General features: G+C 45.2%; 2 protein-coding genes and 1 pseudogene across 8 annotated transcripts; 2 read left to right on the plus strand and 1 right to left on the minus strand.

Moving 5' to 3' along the window:
- The first annotated feature begins 457 nt into the window (after positions 1-457).
- fez2a (fasciculation and elongation protein zeta 2a) lies at positions 458-14,681 on the plus strand. 6 transcript variants are annotated; one of them, XM_084702160.1, is made up of 9 exons: positions 485-859; positions 1,226-1,334; positions 1,749-1,880; positions 5,680-5,809; positions 7,403-7,638; positions 8,748-8,828; positions 10,057-10,132; positions 13,019-13,084; positions 13,947-14,681. In XM_084702160.1, exons 1-9 carry the CDS (start codon positions 510-512, stop codon positions 13,961-13,963), a joined length of 1,197 nt encoding a protein of 398 aa, XP_084558286.1. In that variant the 5' UTR covers positions 485-509; the 3' UTR covers positions 13,964-14,681. The 6 variants fall into 6 exon arrangements, 5 of the variants coding, with proteins under 5 accessions (XP_084558287.1, XP_084558286.1, XP_084558285.1 ...); XM_084702159.1 differs by having other exon boundaries at positions 489-859; positions 1,731-1,880; XM_084702162.1 differs by having other exon boundaries at positions 544-665; positions 1,731-1,880.
- A 1,326-nt stretch (positions 14,682-16,007) lies between these two features.
- Positions 16,008-17,559, minus strand: LOC146300300 (uncharacterized; annotated as a pseudogene).
- Positions 17,560-18,816: 1,257 nt separating this feature from the next.
- Positions 18,817-20,464, plus strand: clec3ba (C-type lectin domain family 3, member Ba). 2 transcript variants are annotated; one of them, XM_084669185.1, is made up of 3 exons: positions 18,826-19,181; positions 19,319-19,414; positions 19,750-20,464. In XM_084669185.1, exons 1-3 carry the CDS (start codon positions 19,070-19,072, stop codon positions 20,148-20,150), a joined length of 609 nt encoding a protein of 202 aa, XP_084525311.1. In that variant the 5' UTR covers positions 18,826-19,069; the 3' UTR covers positions 20,151-20,464. The 2 variants fall into 2 exon arrangements, with proteins under 2 accessions (XP_084525312.1, XP_084525311.1); XM_084669186.1 differs by lacking the exon at positions 19,319-19,414 and having other exon boundaries at positions 18,817-19,181.
- Positions 20,465-21,139: the final 675 nt, after the last annotated feature.

Below are 21,139 nucleotides of genomic sequence, written 5' to 3' on the forward strand. Positions count from 1 at the left end.
ACCCTTTCTCTTTATGACTCTGCGTGCAGTTAAATGGTACAAAATGGCATCCAGAGCCAACGCGAAAAAGTAAAACAGGGCAGCCAGATTTGGTAGCACCCCCCCCCCTCCCTGGGGCTAGCTTTCGCTCTCTCTCTCTCTCTCTCTCTCTCTATTTCTCTCTCTCTCTCTATTTCTCTCTCTCTCTCTCTCTCTCTCTATTTCTCTCTCTCTCTCTATTTCTCTCTCTCTCTCTCTCTATTTCTCTCTCTCTCTCTTTAATAACTTAATGTAATAGTTTATATTTGCATATACCCCTTCATGGGCTAGTACAGCTACACTTTATTTGTATAAAAAAATGTTTTTCTTTCGGGTATGGAATGCGACTTTGTTTTCAAGCAAGATCGGAGCAAAAATGTTTGATAAACTCGTATCTGATATTCAGTAGGCTAGTTATCCATTTGGCATTTGCAAACTAACTCAATAAAATGGGTTTTCAAAGCAAATTTTGTCAACAGAACCTGGGTCAGATGCTGCGTCCGGAGTTCCTACCGGTACCGTTACCGCATACATCACGGGCGGCGGCCATGATGGCGGCGCGCTGTGAGTGGCAGGACTTTAACGACCTCAAGACGGTTCCAGAGCAGGGGACTCGGATGAACCTAGATAAATTGTTACTGGATGAGGTGAGGGGAATGTTAAAGGATCTTCCGGAAGTAGGCAACAGCTTTTCGAGTGAAATAGGCAGTTTCCAGTCAATGGAAGATCTGAAAAGGTTTGATGAGAAGTTGACAGTATGCTTTCAAAACGTCAGTATCAAAACAGAAATAATTGCTCCCGTACAGCTCATAAACGAGGATACAATAATGAGGAATGACGAGTAAGTATATTTATTTAATCAAGAATGCAAGTCTCACTGTAATAAGGCCGTTGCAACTAAAGTATCAAATTCCAGTGTCTAGTTCGTCTTTCCTCCAGGGCAGTGACTTGCATTTGTAAGAATAACCATCCAACGCGGACCATGCACGTTTTACATAGGTCTATGTAAAAGCGTGTTGTGACACAACGCGTATTCAACACATGTACCCGTGAAGATTAGGAGCGGGAATAATCACGTTTATGCGTTTATGGTAGCTCCATCTTGACGAAAACAAGTAGGAACTATTTATTTCTAATTCCGGATAGAATGACCGTCCCCTGGAGCTGGAAGCTGACCAATCTTTCCCCTTAATTCATTTTCTCACAGGATATGGAACGCCCTCACGGATAACTATGGTAACGTGATGGCGGTGGACTGGAAACAGTCGCACACACGTACCCTCCACATTCCCGCTCTCAACCTGGAGGACAGTCCAGTGAGTTTGATAATCTCTCCTTCCCTCTCTCATTCCGTCTTTCACTCTTTCTCTCACTCCCTCTCTCTCCACCCCTCTCTCTCCTTCCCTCTCTCACTCCCTATCTCACTCTCTCTCACGTCCTCTCTCACTCCCTTTCTCTCCATTCTTCTCTTTCTCTCTCTGTCTATTTCCCCCCCTCTCTTCCTATTTCCCTCCCTCCCTCCCTCCCTCCCTCCCTCCCTCCTTCCCTCCCTCCCTCCCTCCCTCCCTCCCTCCCTCCCTCCCTCCCTCCCTCCCTCCCTCCCTCCCTCCCTCCCTCCCTCCCTCCCTCCCTCCCTCCCTCCCTCAATTACTTCATCTCTCTCTCTCTCTCCCTCTCTCTCCTTCCACTCCCACCCCATACCGGCTGGTCAGAGGGCGTGTGGAGGTCAGAGGGCGTGTGGAGGTCAGAGGGCGTGTGGAGGAGAGCTGCTGCAGGAGGATGAGGAGATGAGGGAGCAGATGGACCTGCACTCCATCATCGTGTCTTGTTTCAGCGATGAGCCGGTCCTCACAGCAGAGCAGGTACAAACACACGTGAAATGTTGACTCGTTGGTTGGGGGGGGCGTTGCTTTGCACACAGTAACATTTGGGTTGGCCCCACCAAATCGAACTCCAAGCCCTGCCTTGCTGTCGGCCTGTTTGACTGTCGGCCTGTCTGACTGTCGGCCTGTCATGTACATGTGCATGTCTGTGTGTATACATACATGTCTGTAAGTGTGAAGCATGTGTAGTGGGGTTTGCTCATTTAAGATAGGCTTCGTGTGGGTAGGGGGAAGGGAGAGAGAGAGATAGGCTTCGTGTGGGTAGGGGTAACGGTTGCCCTAACAAAAGTTACGTTATTTTACTTGTAATCTAAATCAAACACAGACAAATTAAACCACAACATGCCAATGTTACTAGTAAGAAATGTAGCTAGTCGCAGTTACTTTTTTCTTGTGAAGGAGAGGGGTCAAAGTTCTGTGGTCGTCGTCAAACGGTCCGTAATATAAAACAAAGGGATCTTTTGTCAAAGTTCCTGGTGGTCCAGTGAATTTCTGATTTAGAAGAATAGGTTAGGAGTGACACGTTCACTTCAGGTTTATTCCTACGAAAAAGCGGGGGTGATCGTTTGTCATGGGTTTTTATAATCCACGAGGAAAGGGGGGTATCTTTGTGAAGGTGAATCCCTTCATTGGTCACTTCCTCCGGCTGGGTGTTCTCCTGAGATTCACTTATAGGTGTGAAATGGACGGTTACTTTGGTTTCAATGTTTCAAATGTTTCTGCATTGCTTATACTTACATTTATTCATTTAGCAGACACTTTTATCCAAATCGACTTCCAAGAGAGAGCTTTACAAAGTGCATAGGTCACTGACAGTGTTGGTAACGAGTAACTTAACGCGTTACTTATTTAATTGAATGAATCTGTTACTAGTTCCTTGTTCAAACAAGTAACGCATTACTTAATTTAGTCTTTTGGTTGAGAGCACACAGCATGTAGCTAAAACTCTAGGAAAGTTGAGGCTACTTTTCGCTAGGTATCTACGAAAACGTCTTAATCTGCTAGACAGATGGGTTCCCCTTCGTTCTTTTGGTGCGCAGTCTCACAAGCCCAATTTAACCGGCGTCATGGAGCCGACCAACTAAATAATTATTTAAGACTTGCATATACAGGCCTACGTAATGTCACATTAAATAATGTATTGAACTCAAGCTTGTGTGATGTGTTGCTGTATCGCGCAGTGGTTTCGGTTTAGGATTATATTACAGTAAGTAAAATAGTCTGGTTTAGTACATAAGTGAACACCATTTTGCTACCATATACCTAGCTATAGCTTAGCTTCGTTTTTCTCCTAGATTCAAACCTATCCCTTGTAGAGCTAGCTAACTACTAGACTTCTGCCTGACATTTCACAACATTATTTATTGATTAAAGACTTTCTTGATTGAAGAACTTCATGCAAATATTGCTTTTCATTATAGTGGATTATTACCTTGAATCCGTCTTGCTGTATATTGAGGATTGATCATGTTATATGCGAGTGACACTGAATATTCAGTACAATATGTGCTATTGCTGAGGTCAACCCATTAAATGTGCCTTCTGGGCATAAGAGTGACCAAGGTGAATTGTCTTAGAAATAAAATACTTAATGTAACTTAACACCTTACTCTCTACAGCAAGTAACTAACGTAACTAGTTACTTTACAAGGAATGTAACTAGTATCTAATTAGTTACTTAGGTTACCCAACACTGGTCACTGATAATAACAAAAAGATAGCCCCAAAACATTGCGAGTAGCCAAAACAAGAAGCACATATTGTGAACGACCAAAATAAGTGCCAAAGGCAAGAACCATAAAAACATGTAGTTAAACAAGTTACAATTAATCAACATGAACCGCTATAAGTGCAAGTGTACTTGTAGAAAAACAACAAACAATAAAAACAATATATCACAGCGAGTACATTTTTAAAAAAATCAGTTACCACTAACCACAAGAGCAACAAGTCTCTAAGCAAGAGTCATTGTGATCCTTGAGGAAACTAACATATGGTCAAGCAAACCATTCCTAAGTACAGTTGTACTCCCGGAACAAGTGCGTCTTGAGCCTTTTCTTGAAGGTGGGGAGACAGTGTCTCTGATGGAGGTGGGTAGTTGATTCCACCACTGGGGGGCCAGGCAGGAGAAGAGCTTGTGTTGAGACCGGGCAGTCTTGAGCGGTGGGACCATCAGGCGGTTGTACTTCAAAATATAACAATACAACATTCATAAATGGTGTTACAGGCCCTTTCTAGGGGAAAGGCCGTAACACTGCTCAATGAGCCTATGACACCAAGACACACTGAGGTACAAGCCAACAAAACGTTTGTCTAACACAAAAACACAGCCGACCAGAAAAAAAAGTAACTAACCAAAAAACGTCCCTATACTAAAAACAGACATGGGTGGCAAGCGCTCCTTACCTAGGGTGTTTAACAGGGGTTAGCTACGTGATGAGGTGCATGCCCATGGGAAGCTTACCTGTTCCAAAGCCTCTGTGCGACTGAACTAATAAAACGAAAAGCATGATACCAAGTATCGGCGATAACTAAACTAACAAACAGGAGGATGACAACGTATAACACTAAACAAGAGTCTCAGAAATATTGGCAAATGGCACAAACGCACCAATGATAAACACACGGCTAGAGACTAGCGAGCAGAGGGCAGGACAGGGTTTAAAGGTGGACGGACAGACGGACAGACGGACAGACGATTAGAGGAGTGGAGTGCGTTGGCGGAGGGGGAGTGGTGACGACAGCCAATGGGTGTAGGTGTACCGGTGACGGGGAATGGAGGCGGTAGCCAATCACAGACAGGCACCTGGTCGCAGCAACGAGAATGAGGGGAAACAGAAGGGAAGACAAGCACACAACAATACAGAACACACATTCAAGGAGGGCGAGGGACAAATGGTTTTGTTAGTATGATCGAACGTTGTTATGTTGGACCAACTGGCTACTGGGGTGTGGACCCAAATGCACGACTCCACTGGAAGTATAGTTGACTGTTTTATTGAAATTGAGGTGAAGGAGAGCGAAGGAGATCCGGTTCGGCAGGCAGGTGTGGCAGGCAGATGAACCGGAGGATGTGGTCTGTAGCAGGCAGAGAGAAAACAAGGTATTAGGATAGACTAGATATAGTACCATATACTAGGAGCCGATACTACCTTCTGGACGAAGCGTTGAACTGGCGATGAGTGACAGGTAAACCGGGGTTGAAATACTGTGGTAATGATGAGGGGATGGGTTGCAGGTGTGTCAATTACAAAGGAGGAATGGTGTATGGGATGAAACCTGGAGCCGGCACATGGGTAAAACAGAAATCCCGGCCCGGATTAGGCCGGGGACATAACAAACGTAACTGTACCTGAAGGGAATTTATGGTCAAACATCAAGTAAAACAACATTCTGAGTAATGAGAAAAGCACACATTATAGCACATCAACCACTGTCATTGAAATAGTGTCCATGAGTTGTGTAGTCCTTGGGGAATGTTTACAAATCATAAAAAAAAACATTATAAAAAAAAACATTATAAAAGTTAGTTTTCCTCAGACTCCTTTGTCTCCATACTGTAAGACTATTTTGGTCTACCTTCTGACTCCATGCTGGGCCAGAAGCTTTGAAGCTTCTCCTGGAAGATAAGAAAAGGGGGAAACCCTTTCTCTTGTCGGGGGTAGAAGGGTGTGAATAGTACCATGTTTTATTGTGTGTGGTGTGTTACTGTGTGGTGTGTTGCTGTGGGTGGTGTATTACGGTGTGTGGTGTGTTACTGTGTGTTGTGTGTGTGTAGGTCCTGGAGGAGATAGAGGAGATGTTGCAGGACTCTCCAGACCAGAGCCCATCGCGGCTAGACTCCTCCCTGGGCCCCCCTGGGTCCGCTGGCCCTCCCTGCTCCACCACCAGCCTGAGACAAAAACTGAGTGAGTGGACACTCCTGTGTGTGAGTGTGTGTGAGAGAGTGTGTCCCTGCATGTGTGTGTGTGTGTGTGTGTGAGTGTGTCCCTGCATGTGTGTGTGTGTGTGTGTGTCCCTGCATGTGTGTGTGTGTGTGTGTGTGTGAGAGAGTGTGTCCCTGCATGTGTGTGTGTGTGTGTGTGTGTGAGAGAGTGTGTCCCTGCATGTGTGTGTGTGTGTGTGTGTGTGAGAGAGTGTGTCCCTGCATGTGTGTGTGTGTGTGTGTGTGAGTGTGTCCCTGCATGTGTGTGTGTGTGTGTGAGTGTGTCCCTGCATGTGTGTGTGTGTGTGTGTGTGTGAGAGAGTGTGTCCCTGCATGTGTGTGTGTGTGTGTGTGTGTGTGTGAGAGAGTGTGTCCCTGCATGTATGTGTGTGTGTGTGTGTGTGTGTGTGAGAGAGTGTGTCCCTGCATGTGTGTGTGTGTGTGTGTGTGAGTGTGTCCCTGCATGTGTGTGTGTGTGTGTGTGTCCCTGCATGTGTGTGTGTGTGTGTGTGTGTGTGTGAGAGAGTGTGTCCCTGCGTGTGTGTGTGTGTGTGTGTGTGAGTGTGTCCCTGCATGTGTGTGTGTGTGTGTGTGTCCCTGCATGTGTTTGTGTGTGTGTGTGTGTGAGAGAGTGTGTCCCTGCATGTGTGTGTGTGTGTGTGAGTGTGTCCCTGCATGTGTGTGTGTGTGTGTGTGTGTCCCTGCATGTGTGTGTGTGTGTGTGTGTGTGTGAGTGTGTCCCTGCATGTGTGTGTGTGTGTGTGTGTGAGTGTGTCCCTGCATGTGTGTGTGTGTGTGTGTGTGAGTGTGTCCCTGCATGTGTGTGTGTGTGTGTGAGTGTGTCCCTGCATGTGTGTGTGTGTGTGTGTGTGTGAGAGAGTTTTAGCCCACCAGTAAGGGAGGGAAAGAGAAGTTATGTAAAAGCATATAATGTTATTGTCCACTGTTTAGTAATAACATTTTCACACAATGTTCAATCCCTGTGTGTGTGAGTGTGTCCCTGCATGTGTGTGTGTGTGTGAGTGTGTGTCCCTGCATGTGTGTGTGTCCCTGTGTGTGTGTGTGTGTCCCTGTGTGTGTGAGTGTGTCCCTGCATGTGTGTGTGTGTGTGTGAGTGTGTGTCCCTGCATGTGTGTGTGTCCCTGTGTGTGTGAGTGTGTCCCTGCATGTGTGTGTGTGTGTGAGTGTGTGTCCCTGCATGTGTGTGTGTCCCTGTGTGTGTGTGTGTGTCCCTGTGTGTGTGAGTGTGTCCCTGCATGTGTGTGTGTGTGTGTGAGTGTGTGTCCCTGCATGTGTGTGTGTCCCTGTGTGTGTGAGTGTGTCCCTGCATGTGTGTGTGTGTGTGTGAGTGTGTGTCCCTGCATGTGTGTGTGTCCCTGTGTGTGTGAGTGTGTCCCTGTGTGTGTGTGTGTGAGTGTGTCCCTGTGTGTGTGAGTGTGTCCCTGCATGTGTGTGTGTGTGTGTGTGTGAGTGTGTGTCCCTGCATGTGTGTGTGTCCCTGTGTGTGTGAGTGTGTCCCTGTGTGTGTCCCTGTGTGTGTGTGTGTGAGTGTGTCCCTGTGTGTGTGTGTGTGCAGGGTTGCGGGCTCGCTGCGTGGCGGAGCTGAACGAGGTTCTGGAGGAGGTGGAGACACACATCCGACTCTTGAGTGAGGAGCTGCTGGAACAGCTGGCTCTGAGAGACGAGCTGACCTTCCACAAGGAGGCCAGCAACACCTTCATCTCTGCCCTCATCGATCTCCAGACCCTCCACAAGGAGCAGCAGAGGAGGAGGAGGAGCCTGCAGGGCCGGCCGGAGCGGCAGCAGGGATCAGTAAGAATCCTCCTTAGGATAATCCTCAACCTTTCTCTCAGGATAACCCTGACCCTCTCTCTCAGGATAACCGTGACCCTCTCTCTCAGGATAACCCTGATCCTCTCTCTGGGATCCTGGGGGAATACCACCTTCCTTCGCTATCCAGTAGCTATTTGTTAGAAGGCGCAGCTTTTAGAAGGCGTAGCTGTTAGAAGGCATAGCTTTTAGAAGGTTAAGCTTTAGAAAGTGTAACTTCTAGGAGGCGTAGCATTTAGGAGGCTTCAGTTTTAGGAGGCGTAACTTGCTAAAGCGATCTTTGTGAGAGGTGGTCGTTGTGACAAACGTGACCTATTACAGTGTGAGATCTCAGTCCTGTTTCATTCTCACCAGGCTTCTAGTCTTCAGATGTGTATCTCTCTCCTTTTCTCTTTTCTCACATCTCTCTCTGCCCTGCCTCTCTCTGCCCTGCCTCTCTCTGCTTTGTCTCTCTCTCTGCCCTGCCTCTCTCTGCCCTGCCTCTCTCTGCTTTGTCTCTCTCTGCCCTGCCTCTCTCTGCCCTGCCTCTCTCTGCCCTGCCCCTCACTGCCCTGCCTCTCTCTGCCCTGCTCCTCTCTGCCCTGCCTCTCTCTGCCCTGCCTCTCTCTGCCCTGCCTCTCTCTGCCCTGCCTCTCTCTGCTTTGTCTCTCTCTGCCTTGCCTCTCTCTCTGCCCTGCCTCTCTCTGCTCTGCCCCTCTCTGCATTGCCTCTCTCTCTGCCCTGCCCTGCCCCCCTCTGCCTTTCCTCTCTCTCTGCCCTACCTCTCTCTCTGCCCTGCCCCTTTCTGCCTTGCCTCTCTCTCTGCCCTGCCTCCCTCTCTGCCCTGCCTCTCTCTGCCTTGCCTCTCTCTCTGCCCTGCCTCCCTCTCTGCCCTGCCTCTCTCTGCCTTGCCTCTCTCTCTGCCCTGCTCCTCTCTGCCCTGCCTCTCTCTGCCTTGCCTCTCTCTCTGCCCTGCCCCTCTCTGCCCTGCCCCTCTCTGCTCTGCCCCTCTCTGCCCTGCCCCTCTCTGCCTTGCCTCTCTCTCTGCCCTGCCCCTCTCTGCCCTGCCTCTCTCTCTGCCCTGCCTCTCTCTCTGCCCTGCCTCTCTCTAGCGATTCAGCATGAAGGGGCTCTCCTCTGCCATTCAAAATGGCTTCCGACACACCTTCAGGACCAGGGCCAAGGACGCACAGGTGCTTCCTCCTCTCTCTGCCTTCCATCCCTCCTCTCTCTGTCTTCCATCCCTCCTCCTCTCTGTCTTCCATCCCTCCTCCTCTTTCTCAACCTTCCATTCCTCCTTCTCAACATCCCACTTCCTCTAACATAATCTCCTATGATCACTTCCTACCCCGTGATCACTTCCTGTCCCATGATCACTTCCTCACCCATACCCACCCAACACTTCCTCTAACTAGTGTTGTCACAAAAACTGGTACTCCGGTACCAAATCAGTCAAACAACTGAAACAAACAAAAACGGTACAATACCAGAATGCCAGTTATGGTAGTACTGGAAATCTCACCAGAAGTCGCTAGTGGCTCTCTAAATAGTCGCTAAAAGTCGCTCGGGAAGGTGAAATGTTGTAAAATTTGGCAACACTGGACAAGCAGCCAATGCTGCAGGGACTCCTCTAAAAGTTGTCGACAAGAAAAGTGGAAGAGTCACGTATGGAAATACTTTAGGTGTGACAATGAAAACATCTTCGATCACCAGAAACCAATTTGCAAACATCACCGTTCATGTCCTTTATGGTTTGCAGCATACTGCAAATGCAATACCTAATACTGAGGCATACGAAAGGAGAAAACAGGGTTAACACTTTTTTAAAGAAGCTTTTAAACTACATAGTTTGCAGAAAGTTGTGTTTTGGAGTTTGGGTTGTATACTGTATTTTTAGGACTAAGTTACTCAGTCAAAAAATTTGTCATGAAGAGGAAAAAAACATAGTCACACTGGACTATAAGTCGCATTTATTTAGAAATGTATTTCAAAAATCGAAGACCAAGAACAGACATTTCATCTGGAAAGTCAAGTCATTCAACTACAGCATTTAGATATTGTAGGTGATTGTCACTGTCAACAAATGAGAGTTGTTCAATAACCCATTTTAGTTTTTGTCTTTGGTATCGAAAATGGTATTGAGTACCGTAAAATTTCACTGGTATTGGTATCTACTACTGAAATGTTGGTACCGTGACAACATAACCTCTAACACAATCACTTCCTCTAATAATTTCTTCCTGTCCCATGATCACTTCCTGGGAGAGACCCCTCCCTGGACAGCAGCTTCTTAAAGGGACAGGGCCTTCACAGAGAACCACATACTGTCATCCTCCCTATTCCATCTGATATCCTCACCCTCCATTCTGTAGTCCGTTGTGTGAGTGACTATTTTCTATCCTGTTATATGTGGATGGTCAGTACCTGACCACAGTCATCCCTTACGAGAAGAAGCCTGGACCTCCGTCGGTGGAAGACCTCCAGATCCTCACTAAGAGTCAGTGTCTTTACCCACTTCTAACTTCCCTACATATCACCAGTATCACTACAGTTACGGGGCATTCATACCAACAGCAACACAAAACAAGGATCTTATGCAATGCAACGCTGTGCTAGCATTAAATTAAATCTCTGTGGGTTGACAAAGTTGAAAGCTACGTAAAGCTAACTAGCTAGCTAGTCATGTTCGTAAGTTATAAGCGTCCTTGTTTGCATTGTCTGTCTTTCAAACACCAGTCGAAAGTTTTATATTAGGCTACATTAGCTTTAGTTACTACGCTTTGGTTTAAATGTGGTAATCATCAGCGTTGGGAACGTTACCAAAAATGAGTAACTAGTTACAGTTACTAGTTACTTATTTCAGAAGTAACTGCATTAGTTAGTTACTAGGTCTGTCCCTGACTAAGATTTCTTTGATCGTCCAAGACTCGACTAAAACTTCTGAAAATCGACCAAACGAACTTTGAAACGCTTTTAAAAAAAAAGTACAAAAGTAAAAAGCGAGTCAGGTGGCTGAGCGGTTAGGGAATCGGGCTAGTAATCAGAAGGTTGCCAGTTCAATTCCTGGCTGTGCCAAATGATGTTGTGTCCTTGGGCAAGGCACTTCACCCTACTTGCCTCGGGGGGAATGTCCCTGTACTTACTGTAAGTCGCTCTGGATACGAGCGTCTGCTAAATGACTAAATGTAAATGTAAATGTAAAAAGTACAAACATTTTCACGATCTGACTCAATGGCGGCTGGAGATTCAGCCACTAATAGCCTACCAATAATAAGACTCGTATCACCAGTCCTGTTGTAACAGAATGCCGATGGTATTAAGTATCTTTTACAATGTACTACAAATTTAAAATATTGTTTGTTTAACATGAAAATCATCAGAGCGCGCTTATCACTGCTTGAAAACTTGCAGCATGCGAACTTATGTAGAAGCTGAGTGGGGAACAGTGCAACAGAGAAGGATTTTGTTGGCCGGAGAAGATAATGTAATTCGATTTGGATGTGATTCTTATAATAGGCATATTCATTTTTCAACCCAGGGCGTTAGCATGAGCGAAGTAGGACTAGGCCAACTTATGTTTTTCAGTTGGTAGGCTACATCATATTCGACGTCGAAAAATAAACCGTTGTTGGCATTCAACGTTTTTCGAGTCACCCGGTACTTTGTAAATGTAAATGTTCTTTAACGAAATGCTGCCATACCACAGATTTCTTAGCCATTTTGACTAATAACACCGACAAAGTAGACTATGGCAGAGTTTGTAGTTCTGCAGCCAATTGTGCTCGTGCCGTGTGCAAAATACCAAACCAAAACAAAGGGCAAAAGGGAAAACAGTATCACCTTTTCTTTTAAATTATATATTTTTTGAGTCGCTTTATGTGTCTTAAATAATATAATCTACAATTTTTGTAGAACATTTTGTTAATTCAGCAATGATGACACAAGCGGGAATCAGATCTCACAGTGCCATATGGCAGCTTGACTAAAAAAATCTTCGACCAAGAGCATATCAACCAGAAAATCGACTAGTCGATTGAGTGGGGACAGCCCTACTAGTTACTGCATAGAAAAGTAATTAGTTACAAGGAAAAGTAACGTTTGTGTTACTTTTAATTCCCTGCTTCTATTATCAAATTAACGCACACAGATAGTTATAATATTTTAGTGTTGCAGTGGCACAGTGTGGGACACGACAACTGTAAAATGTTATATCATTGTATGTTGCTAATTAGTTGCCTGAAGGCAACTGACTCAACTGTTGACATAGGTTGCATGTCTTGACAACATACCTGGCAATCAGTCTGTTTAGTTCTGCCTGGCAGACTGGAATACTTCTGTTTCAAATCAAGCCTCGGCTGTTTTGATGAAGTGGCTCCGACTGCTTGATCAGCGAAGCTAGCACTGGGTTCTTTTGCGATTAGCTTTGTAGAAGCTTGTTGTTTTACTAGGTGCTTGTGAAGATTATAATTACTATTATTTGCAGTGGATGAAGTTCTCGCACCTGCACACAAACTACAACCCGACCAGTATATTTGTATCCTTGATCTGGACAAGGGAAAAATAATGTTGATATTTCCATGACAAAAAACTTGCACGGTTACTTTGTAACGCATTATTCCCAACACTGGTAATCATACAAACCCATTATATACAGTAGCACTCGAACAGTTAGAGACCACAAGAACATGTACGTCATTTGTTTCTGTAAGGTGTCCGTTGATAGGTTTGCATGCCCCAGTGTCACTAAAAAGTTGAACATTTGTCCACTTTCATTTACGCCCTTCAACGCTTGTATCCGACCTGCCGCTCCTCAATGCCCCTCAGCTCCTCCCCCAGCGTCCTGTGGCTCCTCCCCCAGCGACCTGTGGCTCCTCCCCCAGCGACCTGTGGCTCCTCCCCCAGCGTCCTGTGGCTCCTCCCCCAGCGTCCTGTGGCTCCTTCTAAATGCATTTTGGCTCGTCCCCCAACACCCTTTGCCTCCCCCCTCAGCGCACGTTTTCATGCCTCGTTGCATCACACTGCCGTCAGTGTGAACGCCCTGTTACTGTGGTTGCTGTTGCTGTTTTACTGTGTCATAAATCCCTTGTGTTGTTGTGTTGTATTCTATTTGAGTTAATCTTATTTTTATCTTACTGTTGCTTGCACTTAGAGATTCATGTTGTTTAATTGTAACTTTCTTAACTGCATGCTCATATGGTTTTTCCCTTTGGCACTTTTTGGTTGTTCACTATGTGTGCTTCATGTTTTGGCAACCGCAATGCTTCGGGGCTATCTTTATATTATCAGTGACCTATGCCCTTTGTAAAGCTCTCTCTTGGAAGTCGCTTTGGATAAAAGCGTCTGCTAAGTGAATAAATGTAAAATTTAAATGTTTTGGGTGTAGTTCTACAAGCCATGAAGGATGACAGTGACAAGGTGCCCAGCCTGCTGACTGACTACATTCTGAAAGGTGAATATGAAGCACATTTGATGTTAGTTTCCTTCAGGAACACAATGACTCTTATCGAGGGACTTGTTGCTCTTGTTGGTTTGTTGTAACTGATTTAACTTATTGTGAATTATATTATTGTTGCTTGCTTTTCTACAGGTAAACTCTTACACTTTTTGAGGTTCATGTAATTGGAACTTGTTTAACTGCATGCTCTTATGGTTCTTCCCATTGGCACTTATTTGGTTTCCAAAATGTATGCTTCATGTTTTGGTTGTCCTATCATCTTGTCATTATGATCAGTGACCTATGCACTTTTGTAAAGCTCTCTCTTGGAAGTCGCTTTGGATAAAAACGGTCTGCTAAATGAATACATGTAAATGTACATTTCCCAGCGGTACAGCAATACAGAATATAGAGGCAGAGCTTATTTTTCTGGAATAAAAGCTGTAGTAGGTGGGGGAGGGGTGGGGATTGGGTGGGGGAGTGGAGTGGTAGGGCAGGGGTGTTGGGGGGTTAGTAGTGTTGGTTTTCCTAGTGGTGTTGATAATGTCACAAAGAGAATGATCACCCTTTACTCGACTCAGGAAACAGACTACAAAGCCATGAGTAGTGTGCTACACTGACCTGTCCTCATGTAGACACAGGTAGAAATGTCTAGATGTCTCGTAGAAATGTTTACATGACTTGAAATACGTGAGTCCTCTTTGGATCTGTATTGACATGTGTTCTACACCGCAGCATTCTCCTCTGCTCTGTCCCACCAACGATCGGCCATCTTGACTTCTCTGCCTCTGTTTCCCACAGTGCTTTGCCCTTGACTTCTCTGCCTCTGTTTCCCACAGTGCTTTGCCCTTGACTTCTCTGCCTTTGTTTCCCACAGTGCTTTGCCCAACGTAACCACAGAACTCTGAAGATGCAGACGCACGATGACAGCAACACTGTGTTGTAACTGTCAGCATTACGCACTCTTCACTGATTTGCCTCTGTGTTTATGTATTTATCATAATAATATGAAGTACTTACTGCAAAAGGAATATCATGTAAAGTATTACATATTCATATGATGACAGTAAGGGGTGTTGATGTTCTTATAGCTTTGACCAGGAATTTTGACAATATGACTTGGTGTGATAGTTTAAGGGTTGTTGTGTTGTGAAATTGTAATTATCAGAGAGCTTTGAGAAGACTTTAAATAGACAGAATAGTAACATGACTGTAGTGAACTCAGTTTCCCATGAGGCTGTACTGTGTCCCCAGAGAAGCTGCATGCCAACAGCAGCAACATGACCACACAGGTCAAGGGTTCACGAGGTCAAGGGTCAGAACTGTAACCAAGCGCTGATAAATACTAACTATGCATTTGAATGAAGGAGGAACAAGGAGCTTCAGACAAGGGTGTGAGGCTGGACAGCAGCCAGACGAGCCCCCGTAGCCCTCGTCTGGAACACAGGATTTATATCATTAGGAATCAAGCTGCCTTTATCTTTGCCTGAATCTTTTGTACATCGTTAATTATTTTTTTCAATGGAATATTATATCGAGCTACTTATCTGATACATTGTTCATGTGTTTTGTAAATATTTACATTTAAATAAACTGAAAGCTTAACATTAAACTTTGTCTGTCCTCTCATTAGTTTTCCAGTGATGTCATCAGTGATGTCCTCTCCCAGCATCCCAACTCAAACCCTAACTGTAAACAGGAAAGAAGAAGATGTGGGGAATCATGTGTTATATAGCTCTGTGAGACATTTCCTCGACTTGCGTGGTAGTATTTTGGAAAGAGAATGTTGTGTTGCTGGCAGCCATGATCTAAAGAGCATACAGGGAGCTCCCGTCTGTCCTGGTGGCCTGGAGAGGAGCCTCTCATAGCAGCTGCTATCACTCTCCACCCTGAAGGGGCTTATCTACTTAGACAACAAAACTGTGTTCTTCCTCCACACAGCAGCAGTGTACAGTATCTGATTGTTGGCAGAAGAAGGGATGGCTGTGAGTCAGTACAGCTGAAGACCACAGGAGATAAACACAATAAACAGATTACTGATATATGTACACACCCCACCAATAACATAGTTCATAACACACTCCATAACACAGTTCATAACACACTCCATAACACAGTTCATAACACAATCCATAACACAGTTCATAACACACTCCATGACACAGTTCATAACACACTCCACACTCCATAACACAGTTCACAACACACTCCATAACACAATTTGTAACACACTCCATAACATAGTTCATAACACAGTTCATAACACATTCCATAACACACTCCATAACATAGTTCATAACACAGTTCATAACACTCAATAACACACTCCATAACAAAGTTCATAACATTCGGTTCATAACACGGTTCATAACACAGTTCATAACACATTCCATAACACACTCCATAACATAGTTCATAACACAGTTCATAATACTCAATAACACACTCCATAACACAGTTCATAACATTTGGTTCATAACAGTTTATAAGTTTAGTATGTGCTCTGTACCTGTGAAAATCTCACTCTTTAGAGCGTATTGTACGCCGCTGTATACTGCCCACCTGTGGTGTCGTTATAAACAAGGCAGCATTAGAAAGCTTACAGTGGCCTATAATGATAGCATGAGGCTACTGCTGAGAGCTCCAAGAAGCTCCAGTGCAAGCCAAATGTTTGTAAGTGTTGGGGTCCCTACCTGCTCTGCTGTGTTACGTGGCCTGATGTATGGATTTATGTGTAGGGCATCTGAGTCTGAAAATAACCTAATTGCAGTTTTGGCCAACCCTCTATGCAGTTCGGTCAGATTTTCTTCCAGACTGTGGAACCATTGGCGATCATGTCTGTATGCTTGGCACTGAATATTGTGAAAGGCTGTGTATTTTTTACTCTGTGTTTGTGTATTTGTTTATGTTGTTTGTATTGATATGGATCCCCCTGGGTCTGAAATAAAGAATTATATATATATATATATAACACAGTTTATAACACTCCATAACACACTCCATAACACACTCCATAACACAGTTCAGAACATAGTTGATAACACAGTTCATAACACTCAGTAAGTCAGTCAGTACATTTTATAAAGTACACTCACAACACAGCAAGGCTGACCGAGGTACAAAAGCACAAAAACAGAATCCAAATACTTCTTTTTTTTAACACTATAAAATACACAGTAAAACAAAATACTAAACAGTCAACATCAGAAAAACAAGCAACAGCACAAGTGGTGGGAAACGGCAGAACATAAAGGTGGGTCTTAAACCTGGATTTAAAAACAGACAATGAAGGAGCCTGCCTAATAGATAGGGGAAGCTGATTCAACAGCTTAGGACCAGCAACTGCAAAGGCCCCATCACCTGTGCGTACACAGCGTGATCGGGGAGTGTATAAAAGAAGCTTGTCCGCAGACCTCAGTGACCTAATGGGTGCGTGCAATTTTAAAACGTATGAGATATATGAAGGTGCCTGTCCATTAAGAGCTTTAAAAACAAACAATAACATTTTAAAACGTATTCTAAACTGGACAGGAAGCCAGAGCAAAGAGGCAAAGACTGGGGACATGTTATCAAACTTTCTAGTGGACGATAACATTCTGGCAGCAGCATTCTGCACCATCTGAAGACGGGCAATTGAGGACTGGGGGACACCATCATAGAGGGAATTACAATAATCTAAACAACAGTTACAAGTTACAATAAAAAAACACTGACATTTCTCACAGATTTCACCAGAAGGAGCTACTTTATAATGAGAGGTTGGATTAATTGCAGTATTAAAGGTAGCAAATACAATCTTAGGTCTATTAGTGTGTGTATTAATTAAATCTGAGAGGTATCTTATTCTAGCCATCTTAGGTGCACTCTGAAAGCTCCTCAAACAGTCATTAAAAATCTCATAAGAGACAGTAAGTCGGTCCTTCTTCCATCTCCTCTCAGCTATACGACAGGCAAAGATCGGGAATTATCATCTAGCCAAGGGTAAGATTTCATTGTTTTAGCTCGTTTCAACTTCAGAGGAGCAATAGAGTCCAAAATGGTTAAGCAGGATGAGTAGAATAATGAGAGAGACAGAGAGTATTGAGCAGTTGATAAGATCAATGATTAAGCTGCATTTTCCTGATAACTGTCAGCAAATTGGGCTACAGTAGTATAATTAATAAAACGAGAATACTGACCAGTGGACCTAACAAAAGATAAACGGCCATGCCTAAAAATATTAAAAACAATAGGCAAATGATCTGAGAAACTAGCATCCTTAATTTCAATACCTTCAATGGGGAAACCATAAGACACAATCAAGTCAAGTGTGTGACCAAGAACGTGTAGGACCTGCAATACAACTCAACTCAATACATTATTAAACTCAGAGACCAAAGGTTTACCTGGACAACACATATGAATATTAAAATCCCTCAACAGCAGCAAGAAAAATCAAATCTACAATAAAAGCTTTGTCACTCTTAGGAGGTCTGTAGACCAGCGCACATAAAGTCGTTGTGGAAGCAGACTCAATCAGCACACACTGCAGTTCGAATGATGAGTATGAGCCAACAGAGATAGTTTGAAGCTTATACAAGGTCTTGAAGACCATAGCTACACCTACACCTTTGCCAGTGCTCCTCGGGGAGCTAATGAAACAACAGTCAGGTGGGCAGAGTTCACCGATCATTGTAGAATCCCCGACTTTAGCTCACGTCTCCGTCAGGAATAGAAAATCCAGGTCATGACTGGTCAAAAAGTCATTTCAAAATAAAGGTCTTATTCAACACTGATCTGGCGTTTAATAAAGCCATTTTAAGACGGGAGTGCGGTACCTGAGCCTGAATCCGACCAACATACTCGAAAAGCTGAATGTTTGACAGGTTTATTCCCCCGCCGAGCAGACACGGTCGTGGGGGGGCAATGAACATAGGTGAACAAGTCATGTCAGATATAACGAGCACATGACAGGAATATGACAGGAATATGACAAGCATATGACAGCTCTGGTTAAGAGCGTCTGCTAAAAATGACTCAATGAATAACTAGGATCCAGAAAACGACGAGACAAAGATAGAGTGATATTCCATGGGAATTTAGATGAGGGTTGCAAAAAGGAAGTATTAACTGCCCTCCTGATCCTCACGCGAATACCACAGCGATTCCCCCTTTTCCTACGGCGCTTCCTATGGCGCGGAATCCAGCAAGGAAAGCGATTAGAGGTAGGGGAGATCGAAAGTTGTCAAACTCATAAAGAGTAGGGCATCCAGGTAGACGGGATTCAATCAAATGCTTTATCCAGATTAAAGTTTGTCTGTCATATGTCAACAGAGTATCCACACCAATTGGTAGTGACCAAACACAGACTACAAACAGATAAAAGGCAAATAAAAATCGAGCGGACAGAAACGTTAGAGACAAATTAGATACACGGCGTGCCGACAAACACACTGGCGCTATCTTGGAGAACCGGTAACACAATCAATAACACAGTTCATAACATTTGTTTCATAACACACTCCAAAACAAAGTTCATAACACAGTTCATAACATTCGGTTTATAACATGGTTCATAACGTTCGGTTCATTGAGGAAGGTCTTGTCATATTTGGGCACAGAGAAGCCAGATTCTGGTTCTGGAGAGTTCCGTCTCATTAGCATACAGGGCCGATAGGCGAAGCCCGTGGTGAATTCATTCTTTTTTCAGTGGGTTAGGGTTAGGGGGGGGCCAGGCCACTGCAGCAACCTTGTTCGAATGTATCTCCTCCCCCACTGGTAAATATTATTGTTGCTAAAATACTGACTTTCCTGAGGGATCTGACTCAGCGTATAACCAACACACACACACACACACACACACACTTAAGCCCCACTTCACCGCGCATCGCGGATCCAACTGTGTGAAATACGCCTGGATCACCGGACACGTTCAGTTGCTATATTGAGGTATCGTTGTCAACCGTCTTGGGGGAAAATACGGAAGGTTTACCGCGTGTGAAAGTATAGCTTTGTGGGCTAATGATGAACAGCAGAGTCATGCGTATGTTGTGCCTTCTTCTTCTGGCACATTCCGCTTTCCAGCAAACCAGCGAAAACACGTCCAGCTCGAGGAAGAAGAACGAAAACAGAGGTGTGTAACCGGGGGACCGGGGGTGTTTAACACATAAGTAGCCAGGAGGCATTCCTCTGCACGAGGATCAGCAGACTGATCACTGCTGCAGTTTTGACAATAAACAAACAACTGTTGATCTGTTGTTCTGTGTTCAGACGCCAGCAATGCTGCCATCGAGGAGCTAAAGAAGCAGATAGAAGACATTATCCTCGACCTGAACCTGCTGAAAGAACAGCAAGCTTTACAAACAGGTCAAAACGTAATGTGTTATGTAAATAGCGAGTCATGTGAGGTTTTTTGTTGAGTCCCGATGAGAACCTGGCGGGAAGCTTGAGGGATGTTTCACATTAGTCATGGAAAGCTGAGCGTTTTTCCTGAAGTGAAGACCAGTTGAAGGCACACAATATATAATCTGAGAGTCTGACGCCAATGACTGTAATGTAACAGTAATATAACTTTAGAGTTTATCATTGTTTGTAAATAACTATATTAGTAAAGGAAATAAGTAAATAGCCTCCCATTAAATTAATCAAAAACCATAAAACCAAACACCATAAATAAACGTATACAAATCCTGTCCCCCTAGTTTGCCTGAAAGGCACCAAGGTCCTTGGTAAGTGTTTCCTGGCAGATCCAGTGAAGAAGACGCACCACACCGCTAGCGATGACTGCATCGCTAAGGGCGGGACCCTGAGTGCCCCGCTGAGCGGGGAGGAGAACGACCAGCTGAGCGACTACGTCCGCCGCAGCATCGGCCCCAACCAACATGTCTGGCTGGGAGTCAACGACATGGTAACGGAGGGCGACTGGGTGGACCAGTCTGGCAGCGCGCTGCGCTTCAAGAACTGGGAGACGGAGATCACCCTGCAGCCGGACGGGGGGCGCAGCCAGGACTGCGCCATCCTCTCCGTCTCCGCTAACGGGAAGTGGTTTGACGAGAGCTGCCGCGGCGAGAGGGCCTCTGTCTGCGAGTTCAACATCGTCTAGACGCTTTCCAGGCGGGCTGTCGGCCGAGACAGTGCAGACAGGCTGAGCTGCAGACAGGAGGACCTATCAACTTGCCGTCATTGTGCTTATCCTGTATCCTGCTCACCATTACAGTTTCTGCTGTCTGCTGTATCATGCAGAGACAAGATCCAGGTTGTGGAGTAGGATGTGTCTGAAAGTCTTGAGAGTTTAAGTTATGATATCTGTATGATCTATCAACCCCCTGCTGTCAGACCAGTGAGTTGTGAGGACAACTAGCCTGACAACATGTATCCTCTTCTGATTAATCAAATAAACGGTTTAAATGCCATTAATCAGCTTCTCTTATAAATGGTGGCCCTCGATGGTCTGTGGGCCCCGATTGTCAACACAACACTACAGACACAACAACACAGCAACAACACAGCTACAACACAGCTACAACACAGCTACAACACAGCAACAACACAGCAACAACACAGCTACAACACAGCTACAACACAGCTACAACACAGCTACAACACAGACAGTCAACAGAGCTATTTCATCCATCTGAATCAGTAATCCAGCCCAGAGACCAGTCTGGAGACCAGCCCTGTAGAGACCAGCCCTGTAGAGACCAGCCCTGTAGAGACCAGTCTGGAGACCAGCCCTGTCCATCCCTGTAGAGACCAGCCCAGAGACCAGCCCTGTAGAGACCAGCCCAGAGACCAGTCTGGAGACCAGCCCTGTAGAGACCAGCCCTGTAGAGACCAGCCCTATAGAGACCAGCCCTGTAGAGACCAGCCCAGAGACCAGTCTGGAGACCAGCCCTGTCCATCCCTGTAGAGACCAGCCCAGAGACCAGCCCTGTAGAGACCAGCCCAGAGACCAGTCTGGAGACCAGCCCTGTCCAGCCCTGTAGAGACCAGCCCAGAGACCAGTCTGGAGACCAGCCCTGTCCAGCCCTGTAGAGACCAGCCCAGAGACCAGCCCTGTAGAGACCAGCCCAGAGACCAGTCTGGAGACCA

Source organism: Hypomesus nipponensis, chromosome 2, assembly GCF_054491055.1.
Source record: "Hypomesus nipponensis isolate SF chromosome 2, ASM5449105v1, whole genome shotgun sequence".
Classification (NCBI taxonomy): Eukaryota; Metazoa; Chordata; class Actinopteri; order Osmeriformes; family Osmeridae; genus Hypomesus; species Hypomesus nipponensis.

What these genes read in the sequence shown, in the direction of transcription:
- fez2a (XM_084702159.1), top strand. Translation starts at nt 510, where the DNA reads ATGCTGCGTCCGGAGTTCCTACCGGTACCGTTACCGCATACATCACGG. An exon ending in ACAATAATGAGGAATGACGA is followed by an intron (nt 860 to 1,225) that starts GTAAGTATATTT and finishes ATTTTCTCACAG; the next exon opens with GATATGGAACGCCCTCACGG. An exon ending in TCAACCTGGAGGACAGTCCA is followed by an intron (nt 1,335 to 1,730) that starts GTGAGTTTGATA and finishes CCGGCTGGTCAG; the next exon opens with AGGGCGTGTGGAGGTCAGAG.
- clec3ba (XM_084669185.1), top strand. Translation starts at nt 19,070, where the DNA reads ATGATGAACAGCAGAGTCATGCGTATGTTGTGCCTTCTTCTTCTGGCA. An exon ending in GAAGAAGAACGAAAACAGAG is followed by an intron (nt 19,182 to 19,318) that starts GTGTGTAACCGG and finishes TTCTGTGTTCAG; the next exon opens with ACGCCAGCAATGCTGCCATC. An exon ending in ACAGCAAGCTTTACAAACAG is followed by an intron (nt 19,415 to 19,749) that starts GTCAAAACGTAA and finishes CTGTCCCCCTAG; the next exon opens with TTTGCCTGAAAGGCACCAAG.